At 38.1% G+C, this 19,632-nt stretch overlaps 1 protein-coding gene across 1 annotated transcript in view; it reads right to left on the bottom strand.

Moving 5' to 3' along the window:
• The window catches only part of cftr (CF transmembrane conductance regulator), a 95,049-nt gene that overhangs the window by 29,677 nt on the left and 45,740 nt on the right, over positions 1–19,632 (bottom strand). The window contains exons 10-15 of the mRNA XM_047350147.1: positions 18,014–18,190; positions 17,647–17,838; positions 10,117–10,211; positions 9,107–9,193; positions 3,831–4,569; positions 33–161 (exon numbers count right to left, since the gene is read on the bottom strand). Of these exons, the coding sequence (XP_047206103.1) occupies positions 33–161; positions 3,831–4,569; positions 9,107–9,193; positions 10,117–10,211; positions 17,647–17,838; positions 18,014–18,190 (1,419 nt within the window). The remainder of the gene's footprint in view (positions 1–32; positions 162–3,830; positions 4,570–9,106; positions 9,194–10,116; positions 10,212–17,646; positions 17,839–18,013; positions 18,191–19,632) is intronic.

Here is a 19,632-nt window from a genome sequence, read left to right as displayed (position 1 = left end):
AAAATAATCTTAAATAAAGAGATGGATTTTACCTCAATGGCAAAGATAAACACAATGAAAATTAGGACATAGATTAAACTCCTATTGGTGGAAACATAGCGTAGGTAAGTACTCCATGAGGTAGTTTCGAAGATGTTTTCACGCTCATCTGCAAAGCATTCCTGTGAAAAAGTACAAATACTATTTTACCATAAACACAAATTTTTTTGTTGTTTGTTTTTTTTTTTACCAAAAGGCTTGTGCAAGCTGAGAAGGTACAATACATGAAGGGTTCTGATCTTTATTGGTTTAATAAACACTTAAATTTTAGACATTGTAAGAAATGGACATGGCTGTCATTTCAGACATGTAAATCTTAAATATACCTAAAAAGGGATATTTGGAATTTTTTAGGGTAAAAAAAAATTGGGAAGATATTAATAGTCTCAAGAGTGTGTTTAGATTTGTTGTTGTTTTCTCAGCTAAACCACTAAAGTACTAAAAGTACTCATGTAAGTTTGCAGAAGGCTGCAAACTTTATCAATTTCATTGGTTAGCCAATCAGGTGAGTCCATCAGGATTTCTTCCAAACAATTATGAGAGCTGGAGAATCACAGAAATGTACAATTTTCAGTGCTATTGCACACATGATGTGTCTTAAAAATCCAAAGATTCATTTGTCTTAGCAGATTTAGAGCAACCTTGTAAATTGCAGCTGTTTAGTTGGATTGATACAGCAGGCAGTATTATCAGTTTCATTCTAGCATAATTGTTCACACAGCAGAGACTTCCGGAGGCAGCGCCATGTGAGAACCTGGGTCTGGGAGCGCTGCACTTGAACCATTGCATTTCTAATATTACTCTTCAAAAATCCCACAATATTGCTTCATGCATCTAAGTAATCACACGTTAGTCCCAGTTTTCTGTCAATATGCCTAAAAAAATCACAAGCCAACAAGCTGGAGCAGGACCTTACTGCAAGCTCAGCAAGTCCAGCTTGCACAGTTGCCATGGAGACTACAGCAAACTATCAGGATGCAATTCTGAAGTAATTGCAGTCCATGAAGCAAGAGATAATAGACTAAAAGGCTACAGAAACCCAAGCAGAACTAAGCAGCACCATTTAGAAGCCTAATAAAAGACTGGGCAAATTTGAGAGTCACATTTGAGCTGGAAAATAGAGTTACTGCTAACTCAGATGCTATCACAGCCGTGGAGGCCGACTTGTCCAGCATGAAAAAAGAACTCACCCTGTTCAACGTTTGGTACAAAATCATGCCGCTGTAATCTCCGTATCACCAGGGTAAAGGAGGGACAAGAGTGGGAAAGCAATTGGAGTAACTATGAATAGACAGTGCCAGTTCAATGTAATAATGGAAATTTGAATCGAACCATTGCACTTTACAGGTAATGCATGCATACATTAAGCCTATTATGTGTTGTCACTGAAACATTAGGCACAAATAATTTCTACTTTTGAGATCTAGCTCCCTTAATGTTTGTATTATTTTCAGTAAATCTTTGTAACCCTATGTCTGGGATATGATATTGAGATATCTCAGATATGCCAACTGGGAAATTTCAAGGTATGTCTAATTACTGTCTACATATTGGTTCTTGTGTGAGCGATCATGGTTAGCATTTCAAACAGTTAGATAGTGAGGACAGGGACTGAATTGCAGTCTTTTCTTGAAACCAGCTTTTTTCTGTTTTGTTTTTGTTATTATGGTTATTGGTGCTTTATTATTTTTGTGTTTATTCCTTTTTTATCTATCTGCCCCTTTCTTTCCATGTGGGTTGCATATTTTCTCTGATGCCCCCTTTTGCTAATTTATGTCTATGTCTTTCCACCTTTGCTACTACCTTTTTCCGGATCTTGAGTCACACGATTTTAATACTGGCTGGAGACCTGAATTGCACCTTGGATCCAGGCCTAGATCAGTCCAGTCTAAAGGTTTTCAAGGTAGTATATCAGCCTGGTGTATTTATACTTAAGACATATAGAGTGGTGGACCCCTAGAGTTTTAAATCTCCATCATCCAAACATCTTCTCCCCAGTACGACAAACATAATCAATAATTGACAACATTTTAATAGACCGTAAATAAAATAGACCTTTTAATAGACTGTTACCGATGGTTGCCTAAGTAGGCTGTCAAAGCATTGCGTTATCTGACTTTTCTCCAGTAACTCTGGAGCTGAACTTTCTGGAAAATATGTCTTCTTCCTTTTCATGGCGGTTCAAATTGAGCAATACTACACTCTAGGAAAGCCTAAAAGCTTATTTAGGATGTCAGATAATATCCTATGTTGCTGACGAAAATAAAAGGACAAAATGGGCGACAGAGCTTATTGAACTGATTAAAGAAGATCAGCTGCATTCAACATTCCCTTTAGATGACCTATACCGAGAAAGGATCTTGCTTCAGACGGAATTTGATCTAGTTACTAATGTCAAAGCCATTGACACACACTTGAGATTGCGTCTCACCCATTATGAAAGTGGGGACTACGCCAGCAGAATGCTATCCCACCAACTTAAGTGCTGTGGGTGTTATTAAGGCAATAAAGGATGAGCATGGAAACTTACTAACTATCCAGAGTGACATTAATACTCAGTATAAGTTATTCTATGAAAAATTGTACACTTCTGAGATTTGCGATACAGGCTTGATGGAAGATTTTTTCTGAAACTTGGCCAGACACACTCTGGATGATTCGGATAAATCTATGTTGGAGAATGATAGAAATAAATGATGCCATCTAGAAAATGAAATCTAGTAAAGCACCTGGCCTAGATGGGTTTCCCACGGAGTTCTTCAAGAGGTTTGCACCTAAATTAGCCCCTTTACTATTAAGTCTTCAGGGAAATATTGGGGAAAAAAAAACTATGACACAAGCAGCTATTTCACTATTACTCAAAAAATCAAAAGATCCCTTGGTCTACGAATTGTAACGTCCAATTGTTTTGCTGTGTTGTGACTATAAGATCTTGGAGAAAGCCTTGGCTGGCAGGCTTGTAGGGGTGCTTTCAACACTCATATACCCAAACCAGAAGGGCTTTGTTGTAGGCAGGCAGATATTTAGTAATTTGTGACATGTTCTTAATGTGTTCTATCAACACAATAATGTTGAACATGAGGTGATAATTTCTCTTGATGCACAAAAGGCGTTTGACAGAACTGAATATAATTTTTTGCTCACTACACTTCAGACGTTTTCTGTTCTTGGATTACCACAATGTATGCAGCACCACGTACATCAGTATGAATAAGGAAATGTCTAGCTTCTTTCTGCTCACCCTATCGAGTACCATGCCTGTGCCCTCTATTATTTGACATAGCCATTGAACCATTAGCAATCATGATTAGGGACTGATCTCATGTAGCTGGTGTACATAGACATTTCCAGCTACACAAATTATCCCTTTATGCAGATGACCTCTTCCTTTTTCTTTTGAAACCCAGTACTACAATACCAATTGTTCTAGACCTCATTGTAAAGTTTGGGCAAGTTTCTGGGTACAGATTAAATTTGACTAAAAGTGTTTTATTCCCAATCAATGAGAAAGCTAGACAAATTGCTTTTGATAGCTTCTCCTTGACAGTTTTGACCATTTAAGTGTTTTGTGTAAAGTATGATTACATTAATCCTAGGTATGTTTTTATTCCAAATGAACACAGAAATATATTTGTTTAATTATTTAAAAAACATTTTAGGAATAAAAAGTGGCAAAGTTTATGTCAAAATATTTTCTAAATGTGATGAATGAAGCACAGCTATTTTGAGTGTGATCATAAAAAATGTAATTTCCTCTTATGAAATTAAGTAAACATGTCACCAAATCTCACTTCCATGTATTCTTCATCCATTTCCTCACTAATGTCAAAAACACTGTCCTTAGACAAGCGTCGGGCATAGATGTCCAGTTCGGAGGCCAAGTTACACTGTGGGGTGATGGACAGCTTTTTTCTGAAGGAAGACTGCATCTGCTCTCTGCGCTCCTGACCCTGAGCGTTGGTGATGAACGCCAGAACAGACTGGCGCCGCCCGTTAAGGTGCTGTAACCCATGGTGATACAGGTTACTCCGTGGAAGCACCTCTTCTACCTGATCATCCTCAGGTACTACAGAGAATCTTCTCTCTGAATGTTCATGTACTCCATCTTCCATAGTTGTGGATTGGAAAGTATTTGAGAATTTGCGGGCAGCTACAAGAGGGTTAAGGATGAGTGATGGCTTGCGTTTTTCAGGATATCCATCACCCATAGCATGGCTGTGAGATGGTGCATGGCAGAAGGACTGACGATTGGCGTCTGGGCCTCGGAAACAAGCAGTTTCATCCACTGAGACTCTGCGAAGTGTTTCTGTGAGGATAGAGCCACGCCGCTCTGCAGTGATGTTGTCGTAAGCTTCAATTCCAAGCAGGAGGGAGCTGAAGTCTGGCCTCTGTGCTTGTAGTTCTGAGAAGGTGCCATAGAAGTAGCAGTCTCCGTTGTGCAACAGAATTATTCTGTCCGCCCGTTTGAGATGCTCCAACTTGCATGTGACCACAACACGAGTCTTGGAGGCCATTAGTTTACAGACACATCTGAAGATTAAAAAGGTAGACATAATTTTGACATAAGAGGGTCTTGTTCTTTCAAAATCATTAGGGTCCTACATCTACAGTAAAACCCCTTAAAACAAATATGAAATCACTTCTCTTGGAGGATGTTCAGTTTTATTTAAAGTGGAACTAAACCACAAATTAACAGTTTTTTTGCAGATAAACTAAATTAGGGTTTATGGATGCTATCTTTGTTACTGTGCAACTTTTTACATTTTCATGTAAACTTGTTTAATTTTGTCATATTTGTCCTAAAGCCGTCTAAGTGCTGCCCTCTTTGGCTTGAACAGTGGCTACTGCAGTTGAATTGACAGTACAGCTTGGTACATGTCTACGTCACAGCCCTGCGTTTAGGGCATAAAACCATCTCACTCACATACATGCCCCCGTTACAAGTCAGAAGCGTTACATGCTTTCTACCTTCGATCATGTGATTTACTTGAGATAATATAAAGCTACGTGTAAATGTAAACTTTCGGAAAGTTTGTTACTGCTTTAAACGTTAGCCCATGTTAGCAATGATGCTAACATCACTTTACCACTCAGAAACTGGACCCATTCTGTCCTCCACTGCCTCAGCAGCAGCAGCAGCTTTGGGCGTAGTTGAGTCAGCGCCTTGAGCCAGCAGCTTGAATTGATAACACTCAGGTCCACTGGGCTCCATAAAGCCTCCGTTAACATCCGGTTATGAGGGGGGTGAAAAATCCTCCTCCTCAAAATATCTATCCATGGCGAAACTAACAGCATAGCTCTGCTCACTGCCCACGTTTCAACATGTCCGATTAACTAGCTGTCACTTTCCCTCGTCCTCCTGACCACATCCCGCTTAACCCCTCCAATCATCCACACACTTGACCGTGCCCCTCAGAGTCTCTTGACAATATGCACTTAGGTGGCTTTTTTCAAAATTTGTCTGGTTATGATTTTTCATTGGGTTTAGTTCCACTTAAAAATCTGAGCATTCAGAGAAAGATGTCATTAATTTGACTTTGTTCAGATCAAGAGGAATAAAAACATATGGAATCCCTTTATTTGCATTTTTAAACAAAATATCCTAATACAGTTTAATACAAATTAGTCTGTGGTTACACTTAACGAGTTGTTGCACTTTGCTGATTGACATGACTATGGTAAATGTGTCATGATCGATCCAGGTTTGGTCAGACCAAAGTGCAGACTTACGCTCAGGAGTCGCATGGTAAGTAGAAGAGTTCTTTGTTTAATTGTAATAATAAGTAGTGAACTTACAAAACCAGAACATGGAAATCAAACATGGAGCCAGGAAACAAGAACAGGTTACAAACAGAGTAGTTGGCAGAAGAATTCAGCAGGAACCAGTGAGGAACAATGAAAACCAGGTAATATACAGGTCCTTCTCAAAATATTAGCATATTGTGATAAAGTTCATTATTTTCCATAATGTCATGATGAAAATTTAACATTCATATATTTTAGATTCTTTGCACACTAACTGAAATATTTCAGGTCTTTTATTGTCTTAATACGGATTATTTTGGCATACAGCTCATGAAAACCCAAAATTCCTATCTCACAAAATTAGCATATTTCATCCGACCAATAAAAGAAAAGTGTTTTTAATACAAAAAATGTCAACCTTCAAATAATCATGTACAGTTATGCACTCAATACTTGGTCGGGAATCCTTTTGCAGAAATGACTGCTTCAATGCGGCGTGGCATGGAGGCAATCAGCCTGTGGCACTGCTGAGGTCTTATGGAGGCCCAGGATGCTTCGATAGCGGCCTTTAGCTCATCCAGAGTGTTGGGTCTTGAGTCTCTCAACGTTCTCATCACAATATCCCACAGATTCTCTATGGGGTTCAGGTCAGGAGAGTTGGCAGGCCAAGTGAACACAGTGATACCATGGTCAGTAAACCATTTACCAGTGGTTTTGGCACTGTGAGCAGGTGCCAGGTCGTGCTGAAAAATGAAATCTTCATCTCCATAAAGCTTTTCAGCAGATGGAAGCATGAAGTGCTCCAAAATCTCCTGATAGCTAGCTGCATTGACCCTGCCCTTGATAAAACACAGTGGACCAACACCAGCAGCTGACACGGCACCCCAGACCATCACTGACTGTGGGTACTTGACACTGGACTTCTGGCATTTTGGCATTTCCTTCTCCCCAGTCTTCCTCCAGACTCTGGCACCTTGATTTCCGAATGACATGCAGAATTTGCTTTCATCCGAAAAAAGTACTTTGGACCACTGAGTGGACCAGTGCTGCTTCTCTGTAGCCCAGGTCAGGCGCTTCTGCCGCTGTTTCTGGTTCAAAAGTGGCTTGACCTGGGGAATGCGGCACCTGTAGCCCATTTCCTGTACACACCTGTACACGGTGGCTCTGGATGTTTCTACTCCAGACTCAGTCCACTGCTTCCGCAGGTCCCCCAAGGTCTGGAATCGGCCCTTCTCCACAGTCTTCCTCAGGGTCCGGTCACCTCTTCTCGTTGTGCAGCGTTTTCTGACACACGTTTTCCTTCCCACAGACTTCCCACTGAGGTGCCTTGATACAGCACTCTGGGAACTGCCTATTCGTTCAGAAATTTCTTTCTGTGTCTTACCCTCTTGCTTTAGGGTGTCAATAGTGGCCTTCTGGACAGAAGTCAGGTCGGCAGTCTTACCCATGATTGGGGTTTTGACTGATGGGGACTGATGACTAACTCGTTGATTCAGATGATTAGGTTCATAGCTCGTTTAGAGACCCTTTTAATGATATGCTAATTTTGTGAGATAGGAATTTTGGGTTTTCGTGAGCTGTATGCCAAAATCATCCGTATTAAGACAATAAAAGACCTGAAATATTTCAGTTAGTGTGCAATGAATCTAAAATATATGAATGTTAAATTTTCATCATTACATTAAGGAAAATAATGACCTTTATCACAATATGCTAATATTTTGAGAAGGACCTGTACTGAGGGAAGTGAAGTATGAACCAATGAACCAGGAGAGGAGCTAATCAGGAGAATATGAGATAGCTGAGGACCAGGGATGCAGGAGAACAGAGGGAGAGTGACTAATTAACACAGAAGAGCAGGGATTGCAAAGTGGTAACCAAAACACATCTAAATGAACTGAAGCAAGTAAACAATGAAACTAACTAAAGATAATAAACAGTAGGGAAACCAGATCTAAAAGAAAATGTAAGTAGACACCTCTAACACCAGAACCAAGGAAGCAACAAAACTAAGCACGAGTAACAAAAACTAAACAGGAATCTAATAAACATGAATTAACAGAAAAGCATGTGACTTAGAAAAGAAAACAAAAACACAACTCTGGCACTGGTTGAGAAGAAGAAAATAAACAAAACACAAACTCAAAAAACCTAACACTGATCATGACAAAATGGCCTGCACTTGTATAATGCTTTATCCAGTCTGAAGACCCCAAAGCACTTTACACTACAGTCTTTCATCCACACATTTATACACACATTCACACACTGACAGTGATAAGCTACATTTTAGCCTTAGTTGCCATTGGACAGACTGACAGAAGTGGGGTTGCCATACAATAGGCACCACTGGACAACCATCATCAGGCAAGGTGGGTAAAGTGTCTTGCCCAAGGACACAACAAGGAGCAGGGGTTCTAACCGGCACTCCCTGGTTACAAGACAAACCCCCTATCACTGTGAAGTGATTCCTAACATAAACTTCACTGCTGAACAAATGGAAAAGATTCTAAAACTCATTCAAGAAACTAAATCAACAAAGTGTGGGAAAAGACGTTGGGTATTTCCAGTCAGCCTGTGGAACAACCTAAAATAAAATAGAAAGGTTGTAGACAAACGCAAACATCAAAGTGTCAGAACTGATAACCAGAAGTAATGTTTTGAAAATAGAAAAGAAATGAAAGTATAATAACAAACACAGCAAAGCTAAAGCCTGCAAAGCTGATCTGTCAACCACTGTATGAGAATGTTGAATGCTGATACATAAAGGATACTGTTTTCGATTAAGTAAAAATTAAATGGTTTTTAAAGAATTTTTGCACAAATCTTTCCTCTACTTGATCTGAAAAAAGATGTTTCATTTCATATAAAAATTTACCTTTCAAATTTCTGACGTATGTTGCTTAAAATGTTCAGATGGTAAATGAAATATAATTGTGTCATAAGTATATTTTATGAATTTCTTGCTACAAGGTAGAATTTGGGATTAATAAAGTATTTTTGAATTGAATTGAATTGAATAACTGAATAAACTTCCTCCAAAGGAAGTAATTCCAAATTTTTTCTCTAGAATTTGAAACTGGAATTCTATTTTTTCCATTTAAAAGAATGCCCCATTTACCCCGTTTCAACAAATCAAAACTCTTTTTCTGTGAAGTTAAAAAATCTCCACTTCCTCAGAAGATTACACTGTTACCAGAGAAACATTCAACACAGCCAACAAGCATCTGAGACAGCAAGAGAAAGCCTTGACCTTGAACTTTCTGTAGCTCTCCCAACCCCCACTACTGCTACATGAAAGACTCTCTGTTGGGATCCTTACTTGTCAAAGATCTCTTTCTCTGTTGCAATGTCCAGGTGGGTGAAAGGTGCATCTAGCAGGTACAGGTCTGCATCTTTATATACGGCCCTACAGTAAAAAAAACAGATGTATAGTCAGATGAAAGTAAAACTGCAAAGACACTGTTGCAAAGGTAAGTGGCGTAATGAAAGGAGAGTCCAACCATCAACAAAGTACAAAAAGGAAGTAAGGTTTCTGTGGGAATAGTTTAAATTAAGTTACAAAAAACTGGTAAACACTTTCAGAAATCGTAGAAGGAATATCCAAATACTAACCACAGATCAATAACCAAATAAATATTGCATGGGAATATGAAAGTGTCTCTGATGTGCTACACACAGATTTAATGATGCAATAATGCTTGATTAGAGCTGTTGGAAGCAATAGCAAGTATGAAGATGACTGATAGGAGTCCTTAAATAGTTCTGAAAGATTCTAAGTTGCAAAAAGCAGACTTTGTAGTCTATAGGCACCAATACTATTAGGAGGTTAACATGGGCTGATCCATTTGATGCTGAAATGTATGTTTTTCTGTTACCTTACTACTAAACATTTGTTGTAAACCCAACATGGTAACCGAGGTTGCTTTGTCACTTTTAGTACGTCAATTAATTTACGACTTTCTCTTTGATCTAGAGCCACTGTTCATAAGCTGTAGTACAAGTACTACTATCAAATAAGTACTTTGGCTGTCTTTAGTGTTACCAATTGTTGTGTTACTTATTTACGAGGCAATAATAAATTAATAGACTGATGTGCCAGTGAACAAGCAACAAATGCTGATGGGTGGCTACTTTTGTTTTGTTCTTTGACCTCAATAAAATTTTGGAGAAATTAAGATTTTCATCAAACCATTCAAAACCACTTACTGTTTATGACTCACACATTTCCTATTTAATGATTAAGAAGATCACCAGAATAACTTCTCATGGGTGGTGAACCATGGTGAGAGACTGGGGTGAGGGGGGTATGCTGACATGACAAGTGTATACCTGGCGAGGCAGATCCTTGCCCTTTGACCGCCACTCAGGGTAACTCCTCCTTCAGCAATGGGTGTCTTATCTTTGTCAGGCAGCAGGTCAAAATCCTTTAGAAGAAAACAAGTCAGTGGGTCAAATGTCTGTGTATGTAACAAATGCAGCTTGAAAAACAATGAATACAGTAGAAGCTGTTAATACCTACAGAAACAACATGACTCATTTTTCAAACAAAGTTAAAAACATTAATACAAAACTTGATATAATTCTGTATGGAATGATCTTAATATGCATTCATGACCTGCCAAAAATGAAGCAAGTGAAATAATGGTTGGCTGTTGACTGGCGCTAGGCCCACACAGAGTGAAGGAACTGTGTCAGAATAATAATAATATCATGTAAAGATCAAAGTAAATAAAATAATTAAGAAAGAACCAGACATGAGCCAAAAAAATGGCCAACTGGAATCAGACAATTTTAAGTTTGCCTGGATGGTCAGAAACTCACAAAATCAACTTTTCTGTAAATGGAGCATTTGAGAGGGTATTTTAAAGGAAACTGTGTTTTCTATAACATGATGATGCATGTCTGCAGTTAATTCAGACTACGAGACAGCATGATAGAACAAGATTCAAAGCAAATAAAAGGGATGGCTGAAAAAGGAGGGCAATGTTGCTCTGTTTAACCTTTTGATCATTAACTACAGCAAGATTCTGAAGTCAGTTAAAAGTATCACCTTTAAATTTGTTTTGTTTTTCATTAGTGAATTTGTAAATTAGTAAAGTTATGTAAATATACACTTGAAATCAGAATCACCTTAGATTGGTACCAGCAGTTCAAAGTTTTACAATGGCAAGAGACTGAATGTTGGCCACAAAATTCTGATCAGTGCATCTCTAAAAAGAACATAAACGGACAAGAAAACCCTGCAGTGTGGTTTAGTGTGCATATTTTCCAACACTTTTCCAAATTAGTAGCAGTTGCTACTGAATTATATACATTTGTTGTAGGAGCACCAACACAGCATTGTGCTGATGTCACACAACTTTTATTCAGCTTTTGCCTACTGGATTCTGTCAGTACATGTAAACTATATGTTTACAGTCTTGAAGGGTCTTTATAAATATTTATTACAGGGACATAATACAATTGACAAATTTTCTAAAACATCAGATTGAATCACTCTGTCCCAAGAGACAAACTGTCAATAAACAATACTGTCATAAACAACTATCCACATCTCGCCACATAAGAATGCAAGCCACAGATGAGATAAGCACATTGATGAGACAGAGACAAGATGAATGGAGATTTTTACAGTAATTGGGAACAAAGAAGACAAACTGAACAATAAGGACATTTCTTAATGAAGTTTATCCCTACTGAAACGTCCTACCTTTTTCACAGCTGCTTCTTCTGTCCCAATCGGAATGCATAGGGGATCAAGTTAATAGGCTGTTTAGCACCATGTACAATGAGATAGCATAGTAAAAGAAAACCAAGTCACTCAATGTGAGCAAAAGGTGGGTAGATGGGTTTACAGGGGAAGACCACCCACAGTTGTGTTTCTGCTGCTTCAGGGACAACAGACAGCAGTAAAGAGTTACCATCACATGCCCCCTGACCTTCTCATACCTGACAGGAGCTGTAGAGCTCAGGTACTGGAGTTTTTCAGGAACAACCTTGTTTTTGCAGAAAGTTGTTTGTAGCCAGTTTTCCTGTCACCTTTCAGACAAGTTCCTGTCATGTTTCATTGAACCATTTCTTTCCATAGTCGAATAAATATAACTTCAGCTTCAGTGATTTGCCAAAACATAATTAAATGTACAAGTTGCATTTTTGTTTTTCTTTTATAGGTTTGAATTTACACTATAGATTACACATACACTGACACTAATATTTGTTCAAATGTCCTCAACTGAATGCTTATTTCAACCCACTTCTGACATAAATCTGCACGGATATTTGACCATTATTGATTCCAGAGTTCATCTAAACTCGGTGGTATGCTGGCAAGGACCATAATTTTAAAAATAGTTGGCTACTTCAGATGTTAGCCTAGTATGTGGTTGGATTAACTGTTCTGCTGGAACAACCACCTGTGTTTTAGTTTTAATCATCTATTTAAGAAAAAGCTGAAAAATTTAGATTAGGGCCTCCATCTCCATTTTCCATGCTACTTGCACAATGAATGCATCAGTACCACTGGCAGCGAAAGGGGAGAACACATTTGGTTAATGCATGTGAATAGGTGTAAATTGCTTTAAGTTTGAAGGTGCAAGTTTTGCAACATGTGGTTCTTACTTGGTCTGCACCCTCTCAGTCCACTGTGATATAAAACCTGCTTTACTCCGACACTGGACTGGCGTTTCATCAGTTTCCTGCTCATGACAGGCCTGGATTTTTCTTAATCATCCAAACCAATTTGCATTCATCTGAGTGGGACATTTTCTTTTTTTTTTTTTCCTAGAGGGGTGGAATGTGGCAACACATTTAAATAACATATATAGCATAATATATTCTTGTTGGAACTAATGGAATCTGCAGTTGTTCATAAATGGCTCCAAAAGATGTTTCCCAACTTGTGTAAATCTAGAATTCCCTTAAAAATCTTCACTCAGGTTCCTTGACATAGAGGTCAATCAGTTCTTTTAAAACAATATTTTTATACTGGCAAAGAGAAACTACCAGCTGTAGTCAATCATGATCACTAATGAGAAGTTAATAGAAAGATCTTGCATTTTCAACCTATAATTTTCTCGTCAGGTCACCCAGACATTTATTTCTAATTCCAGCTTGCAGGGAACGTTTTGTTGTTGTCAGGCGAACAGCTGAAGCTCCAAAGATCCGACAAAGTGCTGCCAGAGAGTTTCTGTTAAGCAAACTGTGGGACTGTATGTTTTCAGATACTTAGGCGACTGTAAATATTGATTCTGTTGCAGTTTATAATGAACATACTGTTCCTGAAGATTACTAGTTTTATGCTTAGAAGGATTCTTAATATTGATGTGGTTACAATGATTGTCTTCATGTTTAAGATATTTTAAGTGTTCTTTTGATGGGTATAAGAGGTTTGGAGTATTTTTGGGGGGATTTTGTGTGAAAACCTCTCTGTCCTAGGCCGAAACATTCATTCTATCCAAACATCCAAGCCTGTTGGGCAGAAACCTGTTGCCTCACCTCATTTCTCAGAGCAACCCTGGCTGATTATAACTGGCCAAGACTCCTCTAATGGTAAGACAGATAAACATTTATCCTGCTTACTAGCTGAAAAACTGAGATCCGTGAAAGCAAGTGTTGCCATTTCCAAATGAAAATGAGGTGAGAAAATCCAACAGGTTTGCAACAGAGAACTTCAAACCCTTTCTTCTTTCCCCAGATCAATTTAGATAAGATAGAAATCAAAGAATTAAGAACTAAGAGATCTTTTTATACGAGATTACACGATAATCTGATAAATCTATATACCCATCAGCTTAATCTGTTGAACAACTTTGCAGAATGTTCATCCATCACTTCAGACATAATTTTCTTGTTTGTTGTTTGTTCCTCCTTATATTTTTTATATGTTCATTTTTAAAATCCATCAATCCAACTTTTCTATGCCTGCTGGTTCTGCACAGGGTCACAGGGGAGCTGGTGGCTATCTCCAGCGGTCTACAGGCAAGGGGCAGGGTACAACCTGAACGGGTCGCCAATCCATCACAGTGCAACACAGAGACATACAGGACAAACAACCATGCACACACTCATTCACACTTAAGGGCAATTAAGAGAGACCAGTTAACCTAACAGTCATGTTTTTGGACTGTGGGAGGAAGCCGGAGGACCTGGAGAGAACTCCAAGAGAGGACCTGGAGAGCAAGACCCCAGGTCGGGAGTTGATCCCAGGACCTTCTTGCTGCAAGGCAACAGTGCTACTAACTGTGCCACCGTGCAGACATTCATTTTTACAATTATTATTCTATCCATAAATATGTATTAGTGTGAATAATCATAAATTTACCCAGTGATTCTATTAGTAGCTCATGCAGATTTTTTCATAGTGTTTGGATGACGTGTTTTTAGTTTTGATTCAAAATGAATCCTAGTACTGAAAAATATATTAAACTCCAGGGCCCATAACACAAAGATTTTCAGAGTCCCTTTAGAGAGCTCCCAACTTATGTCTGGTTCACATGGCAGGATTTTTATGCCAATTTTTTACCCGATTTTCCCCTTCTGACATGCCCTGATCATTATCTTAAGATAATCTTGTGAGATATTACTGCTGCGTGTGGTGTGTTAAGAGTGATTTAGTCTGCTCGGAAGGAGGTTGGGACCGCTCCAACCTCAAATTGGGGATATTCAACATGTTGGATTGTCTTGGCCCAATATCCTAGTGTGTGGGGTGTTCCCCGAGGACAAACAAGCACGCAACCTGTTGAATGGGACGTATAGCCAATCAGAAAGCGATGTGACAGAAACACGGAAGGGAATTAGTTTGAACTCACATTTGATCTCGGGAGGTTTTGTGAGATTTCCTGTCTGACACCTGAATGTTTGTGAGTGAAATAATTTTGTGTTGTGTGTTGTGCTTGCCGTGTGGCTGGACACCACACACTGTAGGGCCAAACCTGTTATATGTTAGATTTCTTATTGTCACGTGTGGGGTCTCTCAGGTTTTGAAAACCAGCCGATAACAGCATCTCCTTCTTCTATAAAGAAGTTTGATTTGATAAAATGACCAACACAAAACTCGTCTTTCCCTCTGCTTTCTCGCCCCAGCCAGGAATGTGAGCAGCTTTGGTACCTGCTGCGACCAGAAAGCAGGAGATAGCAGCACACCAGCGAACTTCTCCACAGAGAGGTGGTTGTATATGACCATTTAGGTTATGGCTACTGACATCATTATATACAATATAGCAAATACTTATTCACCTCATTTACACCTTCCCTATATTTATATAGTGCTTAGATTATTGTACTTTATCTTGTCTAGAGAGCGGATTTAAGTATATATATTTCTTCGAGTTTTTAAAATTTTTGCCAAATTCTTATTTTTGAAGTCTGTAAATATTTAAATAATTCTGTACTATATTGTTGTTTTGTCTGTCTTAAATTTTGTTAACTATTTATTCACGGTCATTCATTATTCTTTTTGATTATTATTTATCCTTTCTAATATTACCTTACTAGAGGTTGACCTTTAACCTGTCCTGCTGCGGAAAATATTTAACTTCCCCCTAGGGGGATGATAAAGTTTATCTTATCGCTATATTAATAATTGTATGATTGTTAATGTGCTCATTTACTCGACTATTAAGGGGGTGGATCCCTGGCAGAGTCGAGCCAGTAGCATTTTATTAGTTCACTGATGTTCACTGTATGGAGAATATCGCTCTATTGTCTCTGTCTTTCCGCCATCATCTCTGCTTAAGACACTCTTAAGCTCCCTAAAAGTCCTCCTTACTTCTCAACATTTCCTCATGTTAGGAGCTCTCTTAAGGCCTGAGATCCTTCAAGAATAACTTTTATCTTACTGAGGGAAAATTCTAAGAAAAATATTAGAATTTGTGAAATTTTAAGATTTTCTTAGAATGACGTCACTAGGAGTTACTTTTAGTGTAAGGATTCTTTGTGAATAAGGGCCCAGATCTTTCTAAATATATGATTATAAATTGTTCCCTGTAAAAAAAAGAATTCATATCAGATTGATAAATACATTAGACTTATGTACTGAGTAATCACACAGTAGTATAATTTAATGTAGTGATAATATATGTTGCAGTCTTGTTGAGTGAAGATGTTATAGAAAACGGTTGACCAACTCCAGTCCTCAAGGTTTGGTGTTCTGCATGTTTTAGATGTGTGCTTGTTTCGATACAGCTAATCGAATAAGAAAATGAGTGAATTACTTCCTCAGCATGTCACCAAGTTGTGCAGAGGCCTGGTAAGGAACCTTAATTTCATTCAGTTGGTGCTGAATCAGAGATACATTGAAAATATGAATGACACTAACATTGGACACCACTGTTCTAGAACCTTCAGCACCAAGAAATGCATGAATTAATTTAACTGTGACCTATTTAATGTGACCTATTGAATTGTTCCAAAGTGAAAATGCTCTTGTTATACAGTCCCATTGAAGAAGAGAACCACAGCATTTACATTTCTTGCAATTGTAAACAAAAACAGAAAAATGACTATCCTTTTAGATTTTCTAGTTTAAATTTAAATCGATGATAACCACTCTCTTCAAAGAACATTAGCTGCAACAGGAAAAGAAATAAGTAATGTTGGAGGCAAAACGTAAAAAAATAACCAAAAAAGTGTAAAAGTTGCCATTTTTCATCTTCAAGAAGCACAACCATTTCCCTTCCTGTCCACACAAAACACAACACAAATGTAACATCTGATTTTCACATTCTCACAGGCTTCGTTCCCTAAAAACAAAAGAAACGCCTTTAAAATGAGCACCCTGGTGTTAGATGCTGGCTTTGTTTGCTGTGACAATATCATATGTTTTTGTTAAAATGACTGAGTCACTGTCTGTTTCACAAAGGATAGAACATGGCAGTGAGTTTATAAGATGGTGTGGCCTACTGCATTAGCTGTGGGAAAACTATTGCAGAATATAAATTACACAACTAGTGCACAAATCGTCTCTCAGTTCATGAATGCCCAATCCCCATCATGTGTTTCTTGTTCAGTAACACAAAATGATTATACAATTCAAAATAAGTCAAATCCAGGTCTATAATTTGCTTCTAGTTTATTGTAGTGACACCAGTGACTGAAAGTGAAGGCTCATTTACTCAGCACTGACATAACTATGGAATTCAGGAGAGACGTTACTATACTAAGGGTCCATCACTCAACACTGAAGCTCATGACTGTGTCTGTTTTAGTGTAGGAAACAAAATGTGCAAGTACAGGTGTATGTGTGTGTGTGTTTTGGTGGGTTGCATAACTGTTGTACGAGTAGGCAAAGGAAACCTGAAACAGTTACAGCCTTGTGGTGGCTCCAAAGAAGCAACTGAGCAGTTGAAATTTCAGTTTAGTGAAAAAAAACTTCATTGCAGCTGAGATATCAGCTGCTCTGACAATGACCCCACAACAATGTAGGCTTAGTGAAGTATAAGCTGTGTGGCTTTTGATTTGAACGCAGGCCCTTTCATAAAATAACACGATTATTCACCTGGAAATCATGACAGGGTGTAAAATCTTCAGAAAACAGCTGATGGCATCGTAGTTTACATAGTTAATGCATAGTTATCTATGTTAACCTCAATTGGATTCAATCTATAACTACGTTACCAAAGCCAGCAAAAGAATCCTGTACTGTAGAGTGCATTGCATCAAGTTCCTCTGAATCTAATTGTTTTTAAATATATTGTCCCCTAATTGTATGATATTTCATGTTAGTTGTCTCATGTTATCAAACAAATCCTCCATTATGGAAAAATGTTTCCACACCTGTTTTATTTTTGTTTGTTTGTTTGTTTTTGCACAGAGCAAAGATAGAAAAAACAAAGAATGAGTTATAGTTAAGACTGAACGTACCTCTTCCAGCTGGCAGGCCCTAATAATAGAAGTGTAGCGATATTCGTCATAAGTCAGCCCGAAAAGGATGTTGTCACGTATGGTCCCTGGCATTATCCAGGAAGTTTGTGGTGAATACGAAACCCGGCCACTGTGTTTAATTTTACCGTCTGATGGCACCAACTCCCCCAGGATCATCATGAGCAGGGAACTCTGAAAAAAACAGGAAAGGGTTCAACACTGAAGGTATAGACCATTTTGTTTCCACCACCACATTTTACAGACACAGCATTTGGCCTTCAGTACTCAGATTACAGATTTTATGTAAAGAGTATATGCACTGCTTTAGATGAGTATATTTATAATATAGAGTATATTTTTGAACTACCTTTCCTGACCCAGTAGATCCAGCCACTGCGAGCATCATGCCCTTCTCTAAACGTAGGTTGATGCTTTTGAGGACAGGTGTGACATACAAATTAGTGAAGAACAGTCCATCATCACCAGTCAGGTGTCCATTTGCTTTGTTCTCCCGCTTGATCTTCTCAAAGAGCTCAACAATCCCCTGCCAGAGAATTTAGAGTAAATTGACGAAGACACACAGGTGTTTAAAGCCTTAACGTTTATCCATGGATTTGATTATTAAACATCCAACCTTTGATTTGTAAGAGCTAATTATATCATATTACCTGTACATTAACTCAGTTTTCTATTGATACTTTTTGGATTTTATGTGATAATCCAAATCAATGTAGTGCATGATAGTATTTTTTAAATTAATTATACCTTATATTTTTTTATTCTAAAATCCCCAAAATAAAATTCATAACCACTGTCATGATGCTTAGAAAGAGAGACATACACAGAGAAAGAAAGCGAAGGAATACAGGAGAAAGGACAAGGAGAAAGTTGTGGAGAGTTTTAAAGCAGGGATAGGTTATACAAATATATATCTGGTTATTCAGTCATCTAAAAATAGAAAGAATGGTTGTATGATCTGGGTATATTCAATTCTAGTGTTTTAGAATTGACAAAAGGTGTTAGCTTGTTAGGGTGTATCTGTCACGTTCCTTCTGATTTAAACTTATCTTATTGTGTTAATGCTGAAGGCATTCACAGTATAGAGATCCTGTTTCTCTTTATTATTATTATCTATATCTAACACCTTTTTTGGCACCTATCTCCTCCTTCATACTTTGTGCTATTTCAGCCATTCAACTTTTAAAATGTTCAGCTCATTTAGGACATTACGGCTAGGACTTTTGGTATTAATACTTTTTATACTTTTAAAATATTCAGCTTTTTGTGCCGATTTTTGGCCCATTGAAATGAATGAAAAATCATAAAAATTCCGCATAATTCAGCTAAAACTTTGTGCTTTTTCACAGCTTACTACTTCTGCATACTTTCAGCTAGAAACACCATTCAACTTTTAAAATGTTCACAGGACATTAAGCTATCTTCAAATGATTCAGCTTTTTGATATCTATTACGGTTCTTCTACAATTGCGATTCAAATGTTAGGCAAGATTTTTGACGTTTTTCATTTTATAATGTAATCCTATGGCGGAATTCGTCAGTTGGTAGAGTGTACGCTCTAGGTTTTTGAATAACCTGAGAAAGAACAAAAACTCTCCTCACTCGCTCAATTTTCACTCTACTGGCACAAATTACGAATCAAAATGTAGAATGCTCCTTTGCGATTCAGAAAATGTCACCCTCATTAATGTGGGATTAACAGATTTCATGCAAGACGCCCGGGAGCAACGCAAAGTCAACACACCCTGAATGGAAACCTATAGGAATTTCAGAAAAAATCAGAGCAAAAAATCCTTAAACTCACATGTTTTCGAATCGCCGCCGCTCCTAAACCGTTCAAGTTAGAGACATGAGCTTTGCACCAATTAATCTTCAGACCTTGCTGGCACTCACAGTGAAGGAATTAGTTTGATACATTTTATCATTTTGTCATACAAAAGGTTTGTTTAGGAGTACCAAAACTGTCCT

Source organism: Girardinichthys multiradiatus, chromosome 2, assembly GCF_021462225.1.
Source record: "Girardinichthys multiradiatus isolate DD_20200921_A chromosome 2, DD_fGirMul_XY1, whole genome shotgun sequence".
NCBI lineage: Eukaryota > Metazoa > Chordata > Actinopteri > Cyprinodontiformes > Goodeidae > Girardinichthys > Girardinichthys multiradiatus.
The sequence above is the reverse complement of the archived record's forward strand: the minus strand, read 5'-3'. Positions and strand labels throughout refer to the sequence as shown.